The 26,532-nt window shown below is 40.9% G+C and overlaps 1 protein-coding gene across 5 annotated transcripts in view; it reads left to right on the top strand.

The window, feature by feature from the left end:
* bcas3 (BCAS3 microtubule associated cell migration factor) overlaps positions 1-26,532 on the top strand; it is a 327,897-nt gene that overhangs the window by 285,516 nt on the left and 15,849 nt on the right. For all 5 annotated transcript variants that reach the window (XM_027280625.1, XM_027280624.1, XM_027280626.1 and 2 more), the window contains one exon: positions 10,126-10,302. In XM_027280625.1, the coding sequence (XP_027136426.1) occupies positions 10,126-10,302 (177 nt within the window). The remainder of the gene's footprint in view (positions 1-10,125; positions 10,303-26,532) is intronic.

Raw genomic sequence — 26,532 nt, 5'->3', positions numbered from 1 at the left:
CATGTGATGCTCAAACTGGGCTGAGGACCAAAAGCGTTCTGAATGTCACAGTCTGTGGCTGAAGTTGAATTCTGTATTTGACAGACGTGGTGCTAAAAGCCCATATTTCGACCTGAAATGAATTCAACTATTCATGGGCACAAAAACAAGCCACATTCATGCGGATCATACATGTGCCACAGTTGTACAAATATAGTTCATACATACAGGCTGTCAGAGCACACCTGCTCATTTGTCAGCAAACACACCCTTCCAGGGGTCTGCTTAGTGTTAAATATATGGCCTTCTTGTAATCAGTGTCCCCTTCAGCTCATTATTAATGACCTCTGGAAACCAACAACAGGACTAGGGAGAGGTCTTTTCCAAGGCAACTTTAATTTCCCTTCTCTTTTCACCTCCACACCCTCTTTTCCTGCGTCATTCATTAGTGCAGCAGAACCATCAAAAGACATCAAGAGCGAGGGACAAAACACGCCAGCATGACTGGCTTCCTGCTGATTTAGTCTCAAACGGTTAAGAGGAACCAACATATGTTTTATTCTATATGTGCTATTGTCAAAAGAAGCATGTCGATACAGTACGCTCCTCTAATTACTGTCAGCTGTTTTCTGTCAGCATATTGAATTACTTCCCGTCTCTGCTACTGTGTAACTGTGCAGTCAGCCTGAATAAGTGACGTTCTTTCTTACGTAAACCAAACTTTAGAGATATAAAAGCATCTCATGTCCTGTATTTCAAATGTACTCAGCGTCTTTTAATCTCTAATATCCCTCTTTCACGTGTTGAAAAAAAAAAATTGAAAGTTTTGTCTCCGGTTTGTGCTAGGTCTTGTCCTGGCCAACCCAGTTTCCTTCATCCTGGTGAAGTTACTGTAATAATTCAATGTAATAATTTCTTTTATGTTTATTTTTAAGATGACAAATAACTGCAGAGTATCTCAATTACAAAAAAATATAAAGTGACTAACTATGGCAGTTATATTTTTAGTTTCAAATGGCAACCAAGCCACCATCCAGTTCTGAAGCAGAAAAGCCGCAAATGTATCACCCTCACTGCATGGATTGTGAAAACCCAGCAAATGTACATAGTCTACTATTTACTATATAGCACATCCATTGTATGCTAAGGTTAGTGCCAAGTAATGAAATCAAATGTTGAGGCTAATATCTGTCACGCGTCAGCCTCTGCCTCATGATATGTAACAAACTGTTGTATACATACAGTCTTTGGAGGTTATGCAATTCAAACTTCTTAAGTGTGTCTCTTTTAATGTTCTCAAACAAAACTGTACATCAAAACGTTTTCAGATATATATTAAACTGAGGACTATCCTCGTCTACTTTGACACGGCGTAGTTCAGTGTTAGGTGAAATGTTTGAACTGCAGCCCTGGGCTTAAAAATCTGTGCTTGTATGTGGTTCCATGTGTTGTTGTGTATGTTCGTGCAAGCCCCCTCAGGGTTTGTCTCCTCTCAGGTACCCACATCACTGTGTGTTTGCACACCACTTGATCTAACAAACCAGCATAATCAGCCCCCAAGAAAACACATGTACACACACACACACACACACACAGTTCTTGTGTGTTTACCTGATCTGTGTGCAAACATGAGCATGTATGTGCTGTGCCATCAGCACTCAGGTCTGTGGCACGCAAGCATATGGCACAAGTATCACTCTATGACAATATACTGTAGTGAAGGACACGCATGCAGGATGTATATGTACAACAGCCCTCTCTTATTCTCTTTTTCCATCTTTTCCATTGTAAATACACAAAGATTCAATTCTGATGTTGATTTTCTAGTTTTCAAGGTTTATATTTTCAGAATAATAAAAACTTTAATATGTGAATTCTTAAACATATCATTCCAAGCCATTGGTATTAATATGCTGTTTCCACCAGCCACAGCAGCATTAGTGAGGTCCAACACTGATGTTGTGCAATAATGTCTGGCTTGCAGTCTGTCTGTGCAAGGAGTTCTAGTTTGTCCAAAAAGATGTTGGATGGGTTTGAGGTCAGCACACTAAACTGGAAAAACTTTTTTTTATAACTCTGATAGAGGCAGACTGTTATCTAAAATCCTCACTCTATGTGATACAATCAAGATTTCAGTTGTTTGGGACGAGGGGACTGTACACTTATGTTTGGAATTGTTAATGGAATCTTTCTAATGATCATATAAAAGCCTTGAAGTATTCACAAGAGACAGAGTTCCACGAGATATCCTGACTTTTGGATCCTACTTTTGGCATAATACAACAGAGCCTGCCTGATGAATGACCATGTCTTTCAAACTCTACACCACCGCTTTGTAATTTGCAGAAATATGATGATGACATCACTATGACATCAACAGAGTTATTTTCACAGACACTGTTTTCATTGGACAACGTGACAGATAAACTGTGTGAAATTAGTGAAGTGCCCCTTTATTTCTTTTCTAATCAAATTTTTTTAAATGATCATTTTATTGGTTTATGTTATTTATTTTTAGTATTGGGGCACATTTTTATCTCAGTCTCTGACAAGTGACAGCATCAACAATGTTCCACCATAGAAACAGTAACATCCTAAATGTCTGGGGGCATTGTTTAGCTCAGTTGGTAGTCCTTGCCACGGCAGCCCAGGGTCTGAATCCGACCTGTGGCTCTTTCCCGCCTGTCATTCCTCATATCTCTCTCCACATTCCAGGTCACTCTTCAGCTCTCTCTATACAATAAAGCTCAAAAAAGGACAAAAAAGTGTGTGTGTGTGTGTGTGTGTGTGTGTGTGTGTGTGTGTGTGTGTGTGTGTGTGTGTGTGTGTGTGTGTGTGCACAGGGTTAGTCTGTGGAATCATCTGCAATTAACTGCGTACAGGTTAATGCGTCTTCATATCTAAATGCCATATGTTGTCGGTGTGCGAGTGTGTGTACATGCACATGAGTGAGTGTGTGCGTGGAAGTGAGTAAAGTGCCTCGAGGCAGAACCCGCTATTGATGGGGATTACTAACACTTAGCCAACACCACCGAGACTGCAAGGGGAGTAAATGATTTAGAAGCATTGGCCTTAATGTAATGAAAGAAAGGCCCTGCCTGTCAAGAATACACACACACACACATACCTACCTATGGGTGCTAATCCTGTGAGCTTACATCTCCATTAACACTAACACTGCACCACAGACCTACTCCGCCAGCTAGCTAGCACTCTCAGTGTTTCCCTGAGGATATCAGAGACACTCACTCTCTCTCCATCGCTCTCTCTGACACACACATATAGACACACAGCCTGTAGCCATGTCAGGATGGGTTCACAGCACAGTCATGGAAGTGTGTGCGAGGGAAAGTCTATTAAAAGTGTGTTTTTCTGAAGTTGTCTATAACAGAATAATATCTCATTGTGCTAGAGTATGAATGAATGTATGGATGCACTCTGCATTAGCACCATGCTGGAATATACATGCAGACTGATGAAGTGCACACATCTACAATGTATGGAAAATAATATTTTCTTTATGGAATTAATGTGTTCACATGTAACCCTGTCTCTGAAAAAATGTTCATCTACAGCTAATTTACAGGAGCAAATACACTTCAAATTATTATCTCTATGAACATAACAGGAAACATTTTTATTGATCATATATTGATCAGCACATTAACACATGTTCACTGCTAGCTTCATTTGTTTCCCTACGTTCTTCTAGCCACTAAATGTTTACCATTGTATCAACCAAACAGTGAATAAGTGATAAATCATCCTCGTTTATGAATATCAATAATAGGCTACTGTTACATGTGCTCCATGTTGATAAGGACAGAAAAATAGAAATGCATGGCCAAACAGTATACTGTTAATGTTTTAGACCAAACTTTGCAGCCATATTGCACTACTACAACTGAATACATGAAATCCACACACAGTGTCCCGCCCCGTCGCTCTGTGAACGTATGTTTGTCCATAGTCTGTGCTCTATAGCACTACTGGTGGTCAAAAACTGTACAGGGTGCCTTTAACTCAGTGGTTCTTAAACTTTTAATGCCATGATCTGCCTTCATAAGCAAAGAATGATTTGCTCGGTAGCATCTGTTTGTCACTAACTTGTCATAATGGTCATCACTTTTACCATCATTGTCATTGCAAATAACAGAAGGGTTCAGTATATTTGACTCAATTATGTACAGTCCAGCACAAGGCAACCATTAATTAGTCTCTCTCTAATGATCATAAAGTACTGACATCTCTCTGACTAAGTCTGAACATTACAAAGTTCACAAAGACAGGATTGTTACAAATCTGTTGTACTGGATCCCAACTTTTCGAGGCGGTGCCTAATGAACTCAAAATAATGAAGTCGGTGTAGTTCCCACCTGAACGACCACCTGATTTACGATCTGTTTGTTAGTAACAGACTGTTCCCGTTTTCCCAGTGCCTGACTTCACAGTAACACCACTTGGGTACACTCACCCTCCACACACACACACACACACACGTCATTACATATTATACAGCACCCATAATAAAGGAATTAGTTCGATCAGCTCCCTCGCACTAAAGCCTAATTGAATTAGCATTAACCAAGCATTAGTGTCTTAACTGCACAGGTAACCCAGAAACAGTGGCATGAGGCATTATGCCTACACTGTGTGTGTGTGTGTGTGTGTGTGTGTGTCCTGCCGGGGCCTCATGAACAGCTTTGAGGCTCAATGGGCCTTATTCAAGAACGATTCTGTGCTCTTATCCTACATCTCTCTTGTTTTTTTCTGAGGTTTGCCCTGAAGCATGATCCAAATCGGATTCCCCAAAAGAGAACTCCTATAACAATGTTGGCATTTTTTCATTGTAGATGCAGCAGAACCAGAGATGTCATCTTTTTTTATTCCACACAATGTTCTTGTCAAAATGTGACGCCTACATAATGTAATAAATGATTTGGAGACCAGAAACGGTTAGAAAATTGATCTGGCAACAATGTGACAGTTTGAAATGAAGTTATAGCTCATAATAAAAACAGTCTTGCTGTCGTAAAGCGGTGACACTGTTATGTTATGTTATGTTATGTTATGTTATGTTATGTTATGTTATGTTATGTTATGTTATGTTATGTTATGTACTGTATATATACATTTTTCTGTAGCTGCTGTTTTCTACTAAAGACACTCAGTGAACATCAGCAGACTGAACGGCCACAGTATTATCATAAAGTATTGATACTAGTATGTGTGTTTGAGAGGAGATTGTGATGTGTGTTCATGTTCAACTGTGCCATCCTAATACCCTATTGTAAAGGTACACACACACACACACATATGCGCACAAACACATCCCACCGCAGTGTGATTAAATGTTTAAGGAAAGTAGCACTGGCTGGAGGGATAAGTAGGGCCAGTATGTGGGGGCTAACAGCTGGGTGGAGAGTGGCTTTTAATCCTGCTGGTTTTAGCATGGAGGGAGGGCTGAATCCTCATCCTCCTCCTGTCAACATAACATCCTCACGTTTACAAAGACTTACAGGGAGAAATTAAAAAGAAAAAAAGTCAGTAAACACATTTGGACGCTGAAGAGAGAGATACATGCTCCTTCACACAGACACAGCGGACAGATATGTGACATGCTTGACAAGATTAAACTGAATTTAGTATTCTCATATTTGTATTTGTGTTATTATTGTAACTGCTGTCATTATTTCATAAAGTCTACTCAGGCTGCGTAGTGAAAGCAGCGTGTTAGCAGAGCTAACAGCATCGGTCCTCACAGTAAGAAGTGTGGGCCACTTTAGCAGCACTTAGGAGCAAACACACAATCGTTGTAGTTACGCACAAATAGACTGTAAAGTGTAAAAGTCATTTTGATTGGTTCTTAGCATACTGGCTGTGAAGATATTCCGTCCTATTTGATATCACTGTAAGAGATGAACCACAGTACTTATCTGTGCAAAGAATTATTTGCCCACAGTGATATAAATGGGGTGGACAAAATAACAGAAACCCCCCTCAGTACGACACATCATACAAAATTAACAGCATCACAAACTGCATCCCCCAAAGTGACCATACCGTTGAGTCAACACCTCTCCGGGAATCTGGTAGTTTCAGTCTAAAGCTATCAGTATCGGCCTTCAAATACCCATATTGGTTAAATCCTGGCCTGATAAACCTAAAGCTCTTCCTAACCTTCTGCCAAGCTCTTATCATCCAGAAAAGCCACCGCTGTCAAAACCTTTGATCTGCCTGGCTCACTGGCTATCAGGGGGCAGACTACTGTGTGTGTGTGTGTGTGTGTGTGTGTGTGTGTGTGTGTGTGTGTGTGTGTGTGTGTGTGTGCGTGCGTGCGTGCGTGCGCACCCTGAGGCCTGGCCAATCTCAGCTCCGCTGCGGGCCAGTGACAGGTGCTAATGCTGGGGTGAGAGGCTGCACGGGCCTCCATGCTCCCTACTGTGATAACACTGACCGACCTCCAAAAGCATACAAACACACACACACACTCTCTCTCAAACACAGAGGCTTAGCTTCCTGATAACTTTGCTGCACTTCAGAAGCAAACTCTGTGTCTGTGTGTGTGTGTGTGTGTGTGTGTGTGTGTGTGTGTGTGTGTGTGTGTGTGTTGGATTGATTTTTCAAAGGATTCCCCTTTAGTGCCTGCCGGCCCTCCATCAAAGCTGGCCATGAGAGCCTGTTAGATGTGTGTGTGTCTTGCCTTAGAGGTGATATGATGTTATTATGTTATTCCTGCACGGTGGTTGATTTAATGCTGGATGGCTGGGATGTGTATATATGTGTGTGTGTATGCATGCCTTTGGGAAGACTGAATTGAATTGTGTAGCTGTAAAGGCACATCTGGACCAGACAGCTTAGTGTTACTGAGTGAAGTGTGGCTCGATGCTTATAAAAATACAACCGGCTAAAACCTCCAGCTGACCATTTGGCAGAGGTTTTACATGCCTACATATTTTAAAATGTCATCAAATCAACCTTTTCAAGGCTATCCACACAGGTTTCAGAGTGTGTGTAGAGTAGGAGGAAGATAGGATTGAAGCACATTCTGCTCAGGTCACCCTCAATCTTTGTCCATCCATGTTTCCTGTACTTCCAGATACACACACAGAAACAGATTGTGCTTGTGGATCCTGTTTTTTTTCCAGGAAAAGGGGATCTCTTCTGTCCTTGTCTTTACTTTTTCCTTTGATGTCATCCTGTCTGCCTTCTCACTCGGGTTTTGTTGATACCCACAAGACCACTAGAGCAACATTCCTGTGTGTCTCCACTTGTCTGAGATAGAGAAAAAAGGGACGAAAAGACACAGGAATATATCATGCGTCCTTTTCAATGCTCTCAGCATTTTGTCATTTAGGTTTGAAGGCCATGCACTTGGCAGTTGTTGAATAAGATAATAAATATAATGTTTGGTAAGTGGTCAGTCATAGGTGTCGTGTCATTCCCATTCCACCTCGTAGACCTTTCAAGTTTCTTTTAAGTTACTGTACAATACTTTGATTAATCGAATTTTGTGACAAATAGTCGCAACTGAGTTGTTGGTCTGCTGCATTGATCAGTTAGTTTGTGTTACTGTGTGACTTTATAGATCAAACTAATGGATTAAAATTACACTAACCCTAACACAAACAAACTAACCCATTGAAGTACTGGTAAACCTTGTGTGACTGTTTCCATTAATGGTTGTTTAACAAAAATGATGTCTCCTCTATAAGAATCCTTTTCATAATGCTGACACAGACTTATAAAAACAATCTGAGCCTGTCCATGGCAAAAAGAAGCTAGCGGATGTACCATGCAATGACTATACCTAAATTGCCTTAAATAAGGGTTACACATTGCAAAATTGCAGCATACACAGACACAGAAACATACTAAAGTTACCCTTTAAAACATTGAAAATGACAAAAATTCGTTCTTTGGAGGGGTTTACAAATGCTCTTTAGAAATAAAACAAGAATTCTTCATCAATTCCTGATATAGATAAAATTTGAACTGCAGATGCTCCGCGTGACATGAAATGGTGTATTTCCAGTGGGTGATGTCACAACAGATATTCATCAGCAGTTTAATTCCATTAGTGTCTGTTAATCACAAGCAATTAAATGTTCACCAGCAGAGTTAATGCTGATTTGCCTGTTCAAGAAAATGATCAGCTATTTGAGAATGTTATTATCAATAGATGGTCCAACTCCATTCATTTGGATTGATCGATTGATTTTGCCGAGCGTCTCTGTGCAGCTTCTCCTACAGCGCATGTTGTCAGGTGAAGAAATAGCAACCTAGCTCACCTAATGTTTCATAGATGACCAACCAACTACTCACACTTGGCAAAGCCACTAAGAGATGGAGACAGGATCCTGCATGCACTCACTGAGCTGAGTTAGTGTTTGTCAAGAAGTGCTTCTTGTCTTTGTGCTAAGCTAGGCTAAACATATCACAGCTACCAGTCTGTATATTTCTCTAAATGTTTGACAGTTTTCCCGCCACATTTCTTTGCATGAAATGATCTTTTCTTGTTTGACTGAGTCATTTCATGCATGCGCTATCGTCTGTCACATATAGCCCAGTGTTAACACGGAAAGAGATGCTGATGTGCAGAATCGAATTGATGATGATAAGCAGAAATTGAAGCTGTGACGTCATGTGTTTCCTAGAGTTGTTTTTCAGCGCGCTGAGTCACAGGAGCGCTTTACGAACATCACCACTAAATCAGCCTTTATCACCTCCTAGTGCTGGCAGGCACAGTGACCAAGTGAAATGAACACACTAATAGAATAAACCAGTTGTTTTAGTGTCTGCATGCCTGCTTGCCTGGCTGACTTGTCACACACACACACACACACACACACACACACACACACACACAGAAACAGGTTGCAGACTCTCTGGCTCCAAAGCGCAAGATCTCCTTGATTGCAGAAATTATGGCAGACAGAAAGGAGAAAAGATTAAGGTGCAGGTAGGTCTGTGTGGATTTGGTTTGACAGGCATGAAGATTGTGTTGTGCCTACAAGTTGTTTATTGTGTGTGCGTGCGTGCGTGCGTGCGTGCGTGCGTGCGTGTGACTTTAAACCAGCTGATCTGCTGGACTCCAGGTGGAACTGGTGTGTAGTAAATTCATTTATGATGTGATGTGGTAGAAATGTTTGGCTGATGTATTTAATACTGAATAAGCAACAGCAGCAGAGCGATATTCTATCATGTCGGCTGCTCTGTGACGGTTACTATCACAGATGTGACAAATATACAAAGACATATTTATGGCTTAAATCTTAGCATAGTACTGCAAATTTACCTTTTTGTTGTCCCATGAGGAATGTTTGAGTTTTTTTTTTCTTCATGCAGCTTATCAAATTTTCTTTTTTTTAAATGTGTTTATTGGAATATTCCAAATGGCTTTCTCCATATGTAATATATTAGCGAGCTCACTGAACTAGCTCCTAAACTGAAGCACAGTATCTGAATTCCAGAGCTTTGGAATGACTTTCATTGCAATCACCAATCCATACATACTCATCATGTGGTTTACTCAGATTTCCTTCTGACATCACCCGATTCCTTTAATCATACCAACGAGCTCTTCATCAGTGACGCACCATTAGCACATATCACTGCTACTGCTTACTCAGCCAACAGTCACCGAGAAGACATAGATGTCATTTCATTTCTGCACTCAGTGGTTCTAATCAAATATTTAACTTAGCATACATACAAGTACATACACAGACTTTATGATTTATTGTCTATTTTATTGTCTGTGTTAATGTAGCCTGAAGCACAGCTTTGTTGTGTACTGAAATATGTGGTATGATGTCCTAAAGTCAGTGTGTATCTGTTGATGCAGGGGAGTTTGACCACAGTTTGGACAGGCTCTCTACATGTCCAGTGTGAATAACATGTAACCAGCAGCAGCACAGTTGCAGTTTGTCTTACATACAGAACAAAGTTTCTTTGATTGCATTGCTCAATTCCGATCATCATCAGGACATCATCATTAAAACTGTCTCACTCTGAGTTGGAATCATTGAATCTGAAATGGATTGGGCTTTAGACAGTTGGTCAAATATTGCTGCAACCCTCAATCCATTTGCAAATCAAAAGTGTCTTAACCCTGTGTGTGTTTGTTTGTTTGTATGTATGCAGGTCCATTCGATGGGCGTGGCGTGACCCTCCTGGAAGTATGTGGTAGTTGGCCGGAAAGCTTCGGCGTGCCGCGGCACAATGTTGGATCGACAGACGCCACAGACGAAGGTCTCCGAGAGAGACTCGCAGACGCAATGTCCGAGTCCCCTTCCAGGGATATAGTAGGATCTGCTACAGGTCAGTAAGAGAATGGACAACACACTGATACACTCCTCCACAAGTAACGAACATGTGTTCATTCATCTAAAACTTTTACCCTTAAAGCAACTGTATTTCAAAGATTTCAACAAACTCTAATGTTACTGTAGCTCAGTTACTGAGTGATTTCTCACAATCCAGACAAACTATAGAGATTTTGCCACAGTAACATGTTCCTGCTCAGGTTAGCACAATCTTTTTTTATCAAATCCAAACTGCTGATTTTTTTACAGTGTGATTATTAAAATGGAGAAAAGGAAGCTAAATTGCAGAGGGGAAGATTTCATTCTCGTTGCATGAATGCCGAAACAGTAATATTGCAAAGTAAATCTGATCTAAAAAAAATGCCAAGGAACAAATGCAAAAATAAAAGAGTTTTACCTGCCTTCACACACTGTTCTTGGTACGGCCCGTACATCCATAAAAAACATTCTCATCTCTTGTCAAGAGAAATCCCCTCTGAGAGCGTCTCAACTCTTTTGGCATATTTCTGTTGCAAAGGACGTCTGTGCAACAGAATTCAGACTCGGAATAAATTATTCAGAGCCTTTAAAATGTCTGTTAGCATGGAAACCTTGTATATTTCACGAAGTGTCTCGAAAATGTGGCTTGACATAAATTTGCACGACTTCAAAGCAAAAGAAATATTTTCATAAGATTCTCTGTGCACCCGTATGTGGCACAATACAGCGTGTGTCCTGATCACTGGTGAACTGGGTCACTGTTCTAATAAATCCCATTATATATGTGTCCAGTGCAGCTAAGTGTCTTGTTAGGTAGCCTGACTTCCTCAGTGTGGCATTATCCAGCATACAGTGCTGCCAGGTCAAGGTCCAGTGATGGAATAGCCCACCACTAGTAAAATGTTCTGGTTGTCTGTGTTTGTGTGTGTGCGTGCGTGCGTGCGTGCGTGCGTGCGTGCGTGTGTGTGTGTGTGTGTGTGTGTGTGTGTGTGTGTGTGCTAGGTCTTGGCATATCTGCACATACCTTGCTTTACTTTGAGGCTTCCTGCCTGCGTGTGTGTGTGTGTGTGTGTGTAGCAGACATGCCGTTGGCCCTGACAGTCCAAATGGTTAACTCGTTTAGGAAGCGGCAGTGCTCTCTCTTTCTCTTCCCCCTCTCCCTCCTTAAGTGAACAAGAGTTTCTTTGATTTAAATGTGTGTGTTGGGGGAGTGTAGCTCCATAGAGGCAGCCACAGGGGTGGGGTGTGGTGGGGAGGGTGTTGGGGGTAGAGGAGTGGGGGCCCTAATGGATTTAGCATCGACTATCACCCACACCCCCCCCTTAAACATCCCCAGCCATATCCAGTCCAGTCCCCCTCTCTCTTTCTCTCTGTTAGGACTTAACCTCATTTGTAGCCTCCCTCTCTCTTTCTTTCTCTCTCTCTCTCTCTCTCTCTCTCTCTCTCTCTCTTTTACTGCCGCCCCGCCCCCCCCCCGTGTGTTTTCTATTAGATTAGATGTGGGAGACTCCCGGACACTAGTAGTCAGTCGCCTCTTGTTCTCCCACCCGTCCCCCATCGCATCACATCTTGACCCCCCTCCCCCGCCCCCTTCTTCCCCTTTAATGCAACACAAAATTCATTACTGATCACATTACATCAAAATACACCCATGACACGTACGCACACACACTCTTTCCTGCGCCCAGAGCTGTGTGGAAGACATCATCCACAGGGAATGTGATGGACTTGTTGGTTCATCCATCCATCCATTCACAGAGACAGAGAGGCTTCAGTCTGTGTAGGCTAATCTAATAGCGCAGCACTTCTGCACTGTAACATAAAGGAAATGTCCCTGTGTCTGCTGTAAGGGGGAGAGAGCCACGGGTGGTCAGGAAGCAGGTTGTGTCACTGTCCATTTCAGTTACTAATACTGCTTCTAATTCCCAAAAATAAATATTTTCTCACGTATTTTTGTGGTTTCCAGCCATGCAGATACTGTAGGGTTTTTTTTTTATATTTCGCCGATCTCTCAAATTTTTACTGGATCTACTTTCTGTCACAGAAGTGGTCCGTATGAGTGTTCTGTGGATTATGACAATAACGGGCATTGATCCTGGACAGAGAAGTTTCTGTTGTTGTTTTATTCATGTCACTTTCCAGTGCTGTGAGCACCGCAAATAACATCTCATTCACCTGCATTGTACTGGGACGGAGGCAGAAATCTCAGTGACAGATATTTCAAACACATAAAACCAAAACATCTTCGACCGACCTTTCACATTTAGTATTTCTATTTTGATCAGATTCTACATGAATATACTGCACATTAGGCTTTGTTTCAGTGTCCCATAGAGGTCTAAATGCTCCTTTAAAGAGAGAAAATACATGACATTTTTAATTAATACTTTACTTAAGATAAAGTAAGAAAACTGTTTCTTAGCTGCAGAAATAAAAACAAATGCATGCAGGGTTAGTACGGTAAAAAAAATTAAGGTCGAATCGAAGCCTCAGGGGGGACAAATTGTAAAGTTTTCAGGTTGTGTGACGCCACCTCGAGAAAAGACTAGAGCAGGAATGAGAAGGAGAGCGACATAATCAGATGTTTAGTACGTTTTGCCTGAAGTTTACAGCAGACGTGTACACACCAGAGTGAGAGCTCGTATTTTTATTCATAAAAGCGATAATAAATCCTGTGTGCACGAGAGCCCCCCATCCACATTCACATTCACACCCCAGACCTCAAACTACACACGAGTGAATGAAGCACGCAGTGATGTGGAGCATTTTATTCATTTCTCTGTATTTATCGTGGTGATCCTACACAAGACTTAGGAATAATGTTAAAAACGTCTTCTTGGCCCAGACTCCCAAGATCTGATTTCCTGTGGCTTTCTATTGGAACGAGGCAACAGTCGACATGTCATCCCATCCACATATGATCCACACATGATACTACCCCCCCACCCCCACCCCCACTCTGCGCGCACACACACACACACACACACTGTTTACAGTGAGACACCAGAGTTTTTTGCCACAGTTGTGGCATTCAATTAATTATTTACAGTTGCTGGGATTTCCATGTTAATATATGTGCGCTTAAAGTGTTTCCGTTGTGAATTGAGCTGTATATGGTGTGTTTAAAGGCTCTCTAAATATGTGTGTGTGTGTGTGTGTGTGTGTGTGTGTGTGTGTGTGTGTGTGTGTGTGTGTGTGTGTCTTGGCGTGAGACTTGGATGGGCAGAGGCAGATGGTATCTTGCTCAGTGTCTCCATTTGCCAGGAGCTTTGGCCCCAGTACTTGCTAACATAGACCTTGAACCTGATTACATACACACGCACACACACACACACGCTTACATCACCTATACACACTTCCCCTCATCTATTTCTCTGTCACATGTTTCCATACAACTGTTGAGTGAATTCTCTGCAAACTTTTCAAACTTTTATAAACAATCCCTTTTTTGTCATTACTCATGCAATTCCACTGCCATTAATCACATTTTTTTTATCTACAAAAACAATTTGCCAAATGATAATTCACTAAAATAGATTTGGATGGAAACACAACAACAAACAGACATTTTTCCCCTGTCTATGTGTCTACTTGCACACTCTGAGGATCTCAGGGTTGGAATGCTTGCTGATGTAACAAATCACTGTCTCTCTGACATTCTCTTCCAGCACAAACACACACACACACACACACACACACACACACACACACACACACACACACACGCACAGACACACTCTCGCAGATTCACAGGGAAAACAAAGCCTCCAGTCAGGGTAATGGGGCTCTCACGCTAAGGCCGAGACCCGGCGTCGCCAGCTCGGAGGGCAGGTGACACTCACATAGAGAGATGGACGGATGGACTGAGGGGGAAAGAGAGAACAGAAGATAAAGAGGAGGAGGAGGGGAAGGAGAGAGTCACTGACGACTAAAACACACTGGGGATGAAATTAGATTTGGCTCCAATGATATAATGTTGCTAACTAGATTTGGCTTATTGGTGCCTGCCCAACATAAATTCCATTGAAGCCATATGGAGAGTGGACTACTGCTCAACACAACCTGGTGTATCTCGGCTGAGAGCAGTTCCAGCTGAGGAACAACGATGCTTTTTATGTCTGTTTACTCGCATCACATCATTTCACCATATGTATTTTTATTTTGCCCCTGTCTTTGGTGCTGAGAGTTTATTGCCATCATGTCACTTACTGTCTATCAGAGAACATTTCCAAGGAAAGAGATAGTGGACACACGTGAGCTTAGAGCAGGAAATGTCATGTTAATCAGCCATGGAGAACATGTTCGCAGCATTTCCACTTTGTACGTACGACTTACAACGCTGTCTACATTCTTCATCAACATTTCATCAGTATAAGCGGATCGTTGTTGGAATAAACCTTTTCTTCTAGGACATGTAATTGGACACAAAACTTCCAACCAAATGCACTCGCAAAAGAATTAGCTGCTCTTTATGATTACATTGAGAATTTTTTGCATTTGATTGATTGCAGTCGAGTTTAGAACGATGTTGACTGATCTGGGTGTTTGCAGCTCAGTGCCGGTGTCTTTTGGTTAGAAACTGTCATTAGCTGATATTTAAATCCAGCATCCACATTTCCATACCACAAAAATGACGAGTTCACTCGAGTTCAAAATGGATGCTTTGTCTGGCAAAAGTAACAGTCATAAATTGAAAGCGTTGGTGTGGCATCTGTTTGGGTGAACAGAGTATAGGCAGACCAGAGCCAACTTTCATATACAAGTAGACAACTTCTGAATTGTGTTGCTCATAAATTCTAAATGTTGGCAAATCCAGGGTATTCACAGGTGCTTTAATCGTGTGGTTCCCAAACCCAGGGCTGTGAACTGGAACTAGGTTATGAAACATTCAACTAACAGGTCTTCAGGAAACTATTAGAGTTGGCAAATAATCCGATAAAAGATAATTATGTAAAGTGGCTGTTCAAGTTTTTTTGTGTTGTTATTACCTTGAAGTGGAGTCTGTGCGTCCCCTCTCAAGTTCTGTCTATACATGAGGTAATTGGTCTGTCATCCCCACTTACCTACTCCACCTGTGAGTGCTTTTGCAAATGGCAACAAAAAAAAAAGAAATCGGGACATTGTTATTGAACACTGTTGCTGTTTTTCTTATTTTTAATGTTTCAAAATGTTTTTCTTGTGTTGTGCATCCCAGTTGGTCATTCAATCAGTCATTCAGTCCGTTATTTTGATATACTGTGTCTGGTTGATGAATCAGACTTCAAACTTGCCTTTGCCAGAACACAGACCAGAAGTGGAGTTACTGGATGGTTTCTCTTCGTTGCCTTTAAACTGACTGACAGAACAGGTCAGAAGTACAATATGTATCCTATCAACTGTCAAAGGTTGTGTTTGATTAAGGATATGATGTTTGTAAGTTCTTACATGGCGTTAACTGTAAATTAAATTTCAGGTAGCATTAAAATGTCTTAAAAAATCCCATGTTTAGCTTTGTGAAATCTATGCCTGTCTTGCTGTTGGATTGCTGTAGGATTGTATGAATCTAAGCCGACGATCTATGACTCACAGTATGACAACTCATAGAGTAAAACTTGTCAGTGGTTTAGGCTAAATATCCTGTATTCATGGTGCAAACAGTGTTTGTTTTGCATTTTGCTGTACCGAGCAGTGGGTGTGTTAGGTATAGTTTAGTTGATTGATGACTTAAGGGTGCTGGAGACCACCCACACCCGCTGGGTCAAAACCAGCTCTGTTTGTTGGATCCCAGCTCAAAGAAACTGGGAGTACTGGTAATAATAATAATAAAATAATAATAATAGTAATAATCATAAAAGTAAAAAGCACAGACAGCTGGCTCTCTCAACGCTCGACTCAAGACAAATATTTACAGTCTTATCAGCACCGAAAGATTGAGAGTATTTCTGTGTGTGTGTGTGTGTGTGTGTGTGTGTGTGTGTGTGTGTGTGTGTGTGTGTGTGTGTGCATACGTGTGAGTTTGATTAATTCCAGCAGTTTCTTATATATTTTTGTAGAGTATGCATGTGTGTGTCTGTTGATGGATATGAATGCATGTGTTTGGAGCACATGCACATACACACACACAGTGTACAGTATATGTGCGTGTGGCTGGATGCATACATTTATGCATTAACTACCCATTGCATTTATTTATATTTGAGATATGTGCATATGTGTGTCTGTGTGTGTGTGTGTGTGTGTGTGTGTGCACTTAATGTATATGCAAGTGTGTCAGTGCATGTGTGGGCCTGTATTTTATTAGCTGTACCCTTCACATACATGTGTTAGCAGGATATGCATGCAGAGTCTATACTAGTGTGTGTATGTACAAGTGTTTGCAATTATTTGTGTGTATGCATGTGTGGATGGATATGTGTGTCTGTCAACTACCTAATATCTACATGCCGTTGAATATATATATTAAGTGAGTGTGTGTGTGTGTGTGTGTGTGTGTGTGTGTGTGTGTGTGTGTGTGTGTGTGTGTGTGTGTGTGTGTGTTATTTATGAGCTAGCAGGCGGTGGTCCAAACAGGCACCCTGACTTAATAATTGGTCATTTGCTGTTGGAGCCTTGACTGTAGGCTTCTGGCTTGGTGACATACTGTATGTAGGCTTTGGGAGGGTTCCACTCCACTTCTGATGTTATCACTTCAGAGAAAACATTAGCTCTGTGGCCATATTCTGCTGTGTGTGTGTGTGTGTGTGTGTGTGTGTGTGTGTGTGTGTGTGTGTGTGTGTGTGTGTGTGTGTGTATAAAGACTAAGTTTGAAGTAGAAAATATCTGTTGATATAATTTCTTGGTGTAGATTGAGGGTTTCCTCTCCAGCACAGAGCTGTGCGCATACGCATGCACGTGTAGTTGTGAACACATGTGAACATGTTGGTTTAGCACTTGGTGCAAAGGTAAAGCTTAAAGAGACGGCACAATGTTGCTTATCACTCTCACCCCATTTACTAATCAATATTACACTAGACAGCATTGTGCTTTAATAGCATGCTATTTTTCCATTTGGACCAAGTGTTCCTTTTCCATTTGATGAATGTGCACTGTATATTACCATAACCTATCAAATATAATGCTTTATTGTTTTAATGCCACTGGCAACTGCTAAGAGCCTATAATCTACTGTATGCATCTGACCGGTGTTGGGCTCCTGACTGGAAAAATGCAATACATTACTCATTACTGTTACTCATTTCTAAAGCACCATAATTGCTTTAGTTATTAGTCCCTGTGGGCAGTAATTGGTTCATCTACTCATTATTTTTCTGTTGAATGTCCAGATTTTGGGCTTGTCTTCAAAACAACCTGGAGTATTTTTCTGGATATGCTCCAAGTCTGTGTGACTGTGTAACTTTCACTTAAAATGATTTTAACCCCAGAAGGTCAATGTTATGACCATGTCTAGTAATAAGGATCCTCCCATGTAGAAACACTCCTATTTTTTAAAAAAGTCTTCTTTGCATTTATGAGAATAGACTTTTCTGCTGGCATGACGGAGACTTTTAGGTGATTTCCATGGTTTGTTTCTGGTGTTACTATCTTGCATTGATATTGAGGTGTGAAAGGTACAGCCTCATACCTCAAGGGGCCTCACAGTCCAGTTATTCTGCATTCAACATACAGTACATAATGAGCGTCATGCTGTTTTGTAACGCTGTGCTTGGTGTGGGTAATGCTGTTTAAGTTGTGCGTCATGTGTGTGCATAATGCTGTTGTAAGGCCCCTATAGCGCAGTCACAGCAGATATGATTAGAAATATAAAAATAGAAATTGGCATGCATCTATTTGTACCTTTTTGTTTTAATGTTACTGCAAGTATAAGTGTATTTGTATGAAATGATGCCATACGGTTGAGCTAAAATGTGCATTGTGCAATGATTCAAGTTCATGTATAGCAATAATCAAGGTCTTGCACACCAAGTTAGCCTCAACTTAACAATAGGTGGGATGCAAAATGTTAAAGTCCTCTGCTTTGTTCTTCCAACCATCCACACTGCTACACAAATATTAACGGCGAACATACAGAACAATGTATGACACATACCAATGATCTCCCAATGCGAAGCAGTGCATAATATTTCATAAACACATGGGATAGATTGAAGTATATCAGTTAGGCCATGGCTACTTACCAGAAAAATCTCGTCATTTTGTATTTTGGGGGAATACACACTTTCAATCTAGACTTTACATTGGCAACAACTTTCTTTGACATTAAGATTAGTCTACTCCTTCAACTCCTTCAAATAGCAAAACCCAATAGTCTTAGAGCTTTGACTAATTTGCCCCTATTGACTAATTTAGACCAGTGTTGACACCACTACATCAGACAATATAATGTACACCCCTCAGACAGTTTTCTTTCTGCTATTCTCTCTGGTCATGGTGCAAATACATATCCTGTATATTCTTGTCACAGTTAAAAGGAATAATCTTACATATGTTCTTTAGAGATTATCCAACACATTCAAGGGAAAAGATGGAAGTCACTAACAGAAGTAAAAGGTGAAGTGTTAGGTTGAGGTAAAGTAGGACATCATCACAAAATAATTCCTGGAATGCACTGAACATCCCAGATTGATGAGATATATCAATGTAACAACAGGATTCATCTCTGCACCAATGTACTGTATGTTAGTAACACATAGGATGTAGATCAGAATAAGTCTGTTTGTTCTACATGATGCTCAGAGCTGAGAAGCCATTAGCCTTGTTCAAAGTATGATAGCTAAACTTTAACTATGCATAGTGTTGTTTTATCAAATTAAATATTTTATGTCTGACTGAGCAGATGCAGTCTGATCGTGGATAACATGACCATTCAAACAATCTGCAGTATACTGCAAATCATTGTGAGATTATACTATAACATGGTGTCAATGTTCATCTCTTGTCACTTCACAATATAGTAGCTGATTCTTGTCCATGAGTGCTCTTGAAGCTTGAAGACATGGAAACAAGCTGCAAGGAGAAAAAAAACATGAAATGTTTTCTCTTAAATAAAAATGAATAGCCTCTTTAAGTTTTGCTATTATATAAATCACTCCATAGAAAACCTCATTAATTGGTCTATTAAGGAAACATGAAAACTAGACTGCACGCCTGTTCAGACAGCTGTGTGATTTAATGGTTGTACAATACATCCTGTATTTGAATTGGCTGCGTACTCCATTCACACAAAGCCAGGCTATTATCCTGCCGACTGACTGGTTTCTTTGCTATTCAGCCTTGTTTTAGTAGACTGATACCCATCATAAGAGCAACAACACAGGGACGGATGGTGGGGTGGGGGTGGTGTACAGACTTGGAGGTCCTTCTTTTCCTATCAATCAGTGCAGACGTCTGCTGGCTTCAGTTCTACAAATATAAACGTAACCACACACACCACTAGGAGTAGCATGCATGCAAGACTTAAACTTGTGTGGGTCCTTGAAGTGTCATGTTGGCTGGCTAGAAGACTCGTGCTGCAGTATAAGCATGCCAACAGTTGACATGATAAGAGAAGTGTTACTACCATAAACCATATTTGGTCAAACCTTATTTGGGTTGCCTGTTGTTCAAATGTAGTTCTCTGTCCAGTGTCTATAATGTATGACGCGTTCCTGCATGTAAAAGCCACAATCCCAATGTGAATGCCACAACACAAATGCAAAAGCCAGAAGTGAGGAAGTGGTAACTGGTTCTCAACCATTTTGGGGATATTGCTTCCTTTCCATTATCCAGGTCCCTTGTGGCTTTTGAATTCATGTTTAGGCTTTAGCAAACGATTCAACACCTCTCAACCACCGTGATTATGTGCCAACAAGTAGTCTTGAATTTTGAGTAGGGCATTGTATGTTTAGAATTGGTTACTTCAAATACTGATATCTCAGTTTTTGTACATAATATTTGCTTTTACATCATCCATAAGCTAAGGTATGAATATACAAACATACATGCAATGTGGTCTAGATTTTGATGTATGCTACATTCCAGCCTTACCTCGCTTCAAAATGCATCTTAGTACTGCTAATTTGCTTTGCAACATATATTTTAGATGAAAAGTAATTCCTGCCCTGATGTTATGTTAATATTTGTGTGACATTCCTGTACTGCAAGGCAGTTCAGAAAAGTTCAGAAAAGGTCATGGTGGATGTTTGGAAAAACAAAGAAAAGGACTTTATCACTGGTGATTTCCACAACCTGCATCCCACCTATTGTTAGATTTAGGTTGGCAGAACACGTCACAGTACACAAATCAATATTTACTTTTTCAGATTTTGCGTCTTTGAGTTGGCTAAACATACTAACAAACTATAAAAACATTAATCATGCTTCAGTTGCCAAGAGCAGCTATTGTAGGCAAGCAAATAACAATGAATATGAAGGATGGCCTTCAGAGCAGGTCTGGGCCTGTGGATCTGAGAAGATCCAACTGTGAGACAGCTTTGATCATACTGGACAAGTTGTATTTTAGCAACTCTCTTGGCAAGGAGGATGGGTTATATGTCTCACGGCTAGGCAGAGGGGACAAGACTACTAATGTTACATTTGGTAAGACACAAGACAATTTATTTATGCAATCAGCCGTGACATTGTGCCGATTGGGTAGTACATTTGCTGGTCTTTTGGGCCCAAATTTCTGAACTCATGAAGACCAAAAATCTCACATAGGTGTTCACTTGGATTAGGATCTGGTGACTGAAGGTCACAGCATGTGATTCTCAAATATCCTTTTCTCATTTATCCAATTTATACAAGTTTTTCCTTGAATATGTCACCCGTGTGTACATGTGCGTAGTCTAGTTTTTGACATATCATAAATGCTGATGTCACTTGTGCCCCTCCCTACACAGACATACTTACACAGGGTTTATATGAACTTGGCTTACAGCTCCATCATAAGGTCATTGACCTGCTGTGTCTGTTTAACAGTGACTGCTAGACATGAATTTACAGGACATCAAATGAGAAAAGCTGGCGCGTGGAAGACAAGGAAAAGACATCGGAGAGCTGGATGTGTCTGCTTTTGGTTTCCTCAAGCGAACTCAACGTAATGGTTTAGGTTTTCAACATGCCAGTCTGATTTGTCATGAACCCCAAGTCCTTTCATTCTGTCCAGAAAGCTGGCTGGATATATAATGAATCAGACATGTCTTCTCAAAAAGTGAGTACAACATCCATTGAAGTCATCCACTGTCTAACATTTCAGTTGGCGTAAATATGGCCAGTCTTTAGCTACCGGCTTTCTTGCAGCTTCCAGCTGTATGTATATTGTACATAACATAATTGGGACTATGATCTCAATAGCCGGCCTAATGTACGGACTGAAGTACTCATGCAATGGACCACACACACACACACACACATGCACACACCATTTGGATACTTGACTAACTCAAAACTATTAGTTAATCATTTTGTGACATGCCCAGAGGGCCATGTTGTCCCCTCGCTTTAACCAAAGAGAGTGAAGAAAGCGAGAGAGAGCAAATGAGTGCACTCTCTCCCTGAAAGCTACTCAGCGCTGCCGTGACAGACAGAAAGAACAAACGCGGGGAGGAAGAGAGATGGGGGGGGGGGACGAGTGAAAGAACAGAAAAGGGAATGCAAGGCTGGCTGAGGCCAGAGAGTATGGTGCTGAGAGAAGAGACAGCGAGTGTGAAAGCAGAGTGTGGTCATTATATCTGCCCTTCAGCAACGCCACCCCCACCCCCACCCCAACCTCTCTCCCTCTCTCTTTCTCTCTCCACGTTGCCAGGCGAGACTTTGAGTATAATGTGTGGCGACAGTGTGAGACGATGAAAAATAATTCCTGTATTCAGAGCTGCCACCGCTCGCCCCTCCTCCTCTTCATCATCCTCCTCCTCCTCCTCCTCATCCTCTCTCTCAACTCCACTGACAAGTCAGGCCTGGATATCATTGTATCATTTATCCAAGCTTCGCCTCTGCCACTCTGCCACATTTGCCCAGAGGGAAGTGTGAAAAGTGTGCGCAACTGTAAGAGAGTGTGTGTGTTCCTACACGAGTGATGATCTCGGTGTGTGAATGTAATTGTGTGTATATGTGTCTGTGTGTGTTAGTGTCACTCTGTGCTTTGGCGGGGTGGAGGGGGGGGTTCTAGCTGACTGCAAAATGGGCTTTTGTGGATTTTTTTTGGAGACTGCACTTAACAGCTCGCTCAAGGGAGACACACAAATACACACAAACACACACACACACGCAGAGCTGTAAGAGTTCACAGAAAAAGAGGGCGAGCGAGAGCATAGTGAGAGAGAGAACTAGGGCGAGAAAGAGAGCGATGGCGAGAGTAGTGGGAAGCACTTTTTAAAGCCCCGCTCTCCTGCGTCTGTTTTGGCTCGGTCAAACAACAAGAGGGCCGGAGACACACTTTGTGCAGAGCATCAGAAATGGACTCGTGGCTCAGGGCAATCCACTTCACCCAATCTGCTTCACTACTATCACCACCACCGGCGGCAACCATCATACACAGCAAGGCACTTGTTGTCGGTGTGGCCTCTGTCACTCCGCTGACTGGAGCAGTGAACTCTCCGTGATCTGTGACCCGTCACTCAAACTGTATCCAGGCCATTTTCTCCAAACTGTCGCTCCAGCTTATACTAGTGACTTCCATCGCGTGATACTTGAGCGGTTTTGAGTTTGGACTATGCAATGCAAAGTTCCAAAACATACACGGTGATCTTGACGTTGCACATTATATACTAACAATAGCACCAGAACTACATCATTAACTTCTTAGATGACATCGCAATGCTTAGCTTATTGCATGAAGACTCTCGTTCTTTATCCCATTTCATCTCAAATGACAAGTAATTGTTATTCCATCCGTGGATTATGAATATGAATGAGACGCAGGAGATTGTATTTGACAAGAGCAGTTATTAAACATGAACCAGTTATTCTCTTGAATATACTCAAACCACTGTTTGCTCTTTTGATATAGATGTGTCAAGCAGAATTCCAGGCCCCCTTTAAGCCAGCATTAGAAGTTTTGCGAGATCATCCATTTGTGTGGTTAAAAATTGTGAGGTCAGGTCCAGTCATGTTCTCCATTACAACTCAGTCTTTTACCTTCTGAAAGAAGTCTTAGGACCTCTATGTACTTCAAACATAGTCCTTCTCTAAGTGTCTGAAAGCATCTGGAACCCTCCTCCCTCCACACCTTTGTGTCCTAAACCAATGATCTGACTGTGGTGTGTAGAACTGTGGAAGATGGAAGGGCTTAAACCTCCCTCACAGAGTCTTTCTTCATTCCACAAACAACTACTTCTGTCATTTGTTTCTGTGTACAACTGAGTAAAACACCATGAATGCCTTAAAGTCCAAGCTGTGTGCCATCATCCCTATTGTACAATACAGACTACAGAAGCATGCAAAAGACTTCTTGTAGAGAGTTTAGAAAGGTAGCGGGAGTACTGTTTGTGCTTATGAGGACGCCCAACTGCACATGTGTAAAATACGGCAACATACAACCATGTATTCACACTTGTTTGAGCATATCAAGGACTTCATAGAAAAAAAAAAAACAAACGTCATGTGCATCGTTTATGATTTTACAAAAAAATACTGCTTTCTCTTACAAACCCGTAATGAAAATTAGTATTTAGTCTACTGTGGGCCATTAAAACTCTCCATTAAAACTCCTTTAAAAAACTTCTGGTGTATCCCTAAAGAAACTCAGAATATTTATTTGGGATGGCTACATTCAGGCTTTATCATCTCATGTTACTAAAACACATCCTTGAAGAACAAAATGATGTCAGCTCCCTCACTAGTGTGAACTCTCACACTCTCAAAGGTCTCGGTTTTACAGGAACTATCCAATCCAGCAGACTGTATCACATCTATCATGTGAGACAGACTCACATAACCGGAACATGCATCATTTTATCAGATTGCAGCAAACACATACAGTGTTGACAGAGTGTTTGTATTCACACACAGTCACACTTTAAACAGATAATGTGTTTTTGGGAGTGCACGCATACACACATTCTGCTCACACCCTGTCACACTGACTCTCATGTATACACATATATTACACAAACACAATCTTTCCTAACATGACCCTGTAGCAGGTCTGTGTGTATCAATAAAATATGGTGGCATGAATAAGTGATAGGATACATAATGGAGAGGCAGCTGAGCTGAGCTGAGCCAGGCCAGCTTTCCACACAACACTGGAACTTCCTGTCAACAGAATGTCCGACCAAAGACATGTCTGCGTGCATGTGTGTATACATATATATATATATAGGTCTATATATACAGCCCTCCTTCTAAGAAATGGGTTTGAAAGAAGTGAGATGGGTCAGTGGCATTTGACAGAAAAAAAACTCTTTGACCAAAATCTAGATTATCTTCGAGCTCCTGATGCATGTGGCTGTAAAGTTCTGACAGCTGAAATTTGAGTCAGCTAGTCAACTGCATTCCATTTACAAGTTATCCTCAGAAAATCACATCTGTATCATGTAAATTTGGATTCTTCTTTTGTTAGAAATGTTACTGTTAAGCAGCTGACTCTCGGGTTTTGGAGGTCAGAGGTTCCCACAGTGCATAAATGCTCCAAACCATGAGATCCCAAACAGGAGCCTGCAGCCACTTATGACTTTTTATCATACCTGTGTGCACGTTATTAACATGTGGGTAGATTGCACAAAGCACCACTGTCATCCATGATTGCTGTTCTTGAAATGGAAAGATTGAAGATAAATCAATGAATTGCTTAACATGAGTGGAGAAAGAGTTGTAACATAAAGTCTACACCTGGGGCGTCTGTGGCTCGGAGGTAGAGTGGGTCGTCCATTAATCAGATGATTGGCAGTTTGATCCCCAGCTCCTCCAGTATTCATGTTGAAGATACTGAAGATACTTAACCCCAAATTGCTCCCAAAGGCTGCACCATCGGCATGTGAATGTGTATGCTCCTAAAATCCATAGTCTTTATTCAGTGGTCATATCCAGTAGAAGCATATTTGATGATTTTACAACTACTCGCCTGTTGTTTAGGTGACTCACTTCAGGTTTTTCCTGAATTGTGAAGAGTGGCTCTCATTACAATGATGTTAGTCAAAATAATGTAAGTGAAGAAAGTGATTTGAAGGTGACAGTAACACCCGTACACCACTCACTGTGGATTACACCTGTTCTTAATCCTTTTGAAGACTTTTAAATACAATCATAGCATCTCCTCCATGAGAGGAAGATGGGCATCACTGATTTAACATTAAATCCCAACACTGGCAACCAGACTGTGCCAATCCGGTAAGAACAGGGAACAGAAAATGAAAATCAACCCATATAGACCGATGATCATAAAAAGACTTTGTGCACATTGAGAATCTGTGCAGCCATGTGCCCAAGAAAACTCAGGCATAATTATGCTACATTAAAAGAATTAGTTATTATTAGTTGATGCTACAGAGATAATGTCGTGTCTCTTTTCCGCTCCACGTCACTCAAATACAAACAAAAGCAATACAAGGACGTCTAATGATCACTGTAATGATGAGCACAACAGTTTTCTGAAAGGAAGATTACACAAGATAGCAAGAGCTTTCTTTTATATTGTTATTTTGAGCCTCTGGTTGTTTCTACATGTTTTGTTCTCCTTTGGATTGGTTGATGATGTGGATTACAGCCTGCAATTTAAACTGATTATCTTCACTGGGTCAAAATATAGCATCCCTGTATTGTTTACATTACAATACATGGTAGTTATAATTTATATAGACATGTCTCTGCATATAAGTCTTTGCATATTTTAATCAAATAAATCAATTGTCATTTCACTTGTATGTATAATATACTTCTGCAATACACAACGCTTTCTACAAACAGTATAAATAAGTTTTTTTTATTATTTTTTTTATATATATAGAATTAAAATCTAAGTAAAATAAAATGAAACCTTGAATATAATCTGATCCTTTTTGCTGTAATTGTACAAGTTGACTTGTACAGTATTCAGTTTTTTGGACGTAATTACTCTGTGGATTGAATCATTGTCTGATAATATACACACATTACAAATACAAAACATGGTGACCAAATTCTGACACGCTAAAATAAACACAGATGTTCACAAATCATTATTCCGGCTGTGTGACTGAGAGAATAGTGATTTATCACCATACCCATCATTTCTGTTCCACATGGAGAGACAGTTGGGGTAGAATTATTCTTGTGCACCTTCGTGTATGTATGCAGGTGTCTGAGGAGCTCT

This window comes from Larimichthys crocea, chromosome VII, assembly GCF_000972845.2.
Source record: "Larimichthys crocea isolate SSNF chromosome VII, L_crocea_2.0, whole genome shotgun sequence".
NCBI lineage: Eukaryota > Metazoa > Chordata > Actinopteri > Sciaenidae > Larimichthys > Larimichthys crocea.
Note: the sequence above shows the minus strand (reverse complement) of the source record. Positions and strands in the feature narration are given on the sequence as shown.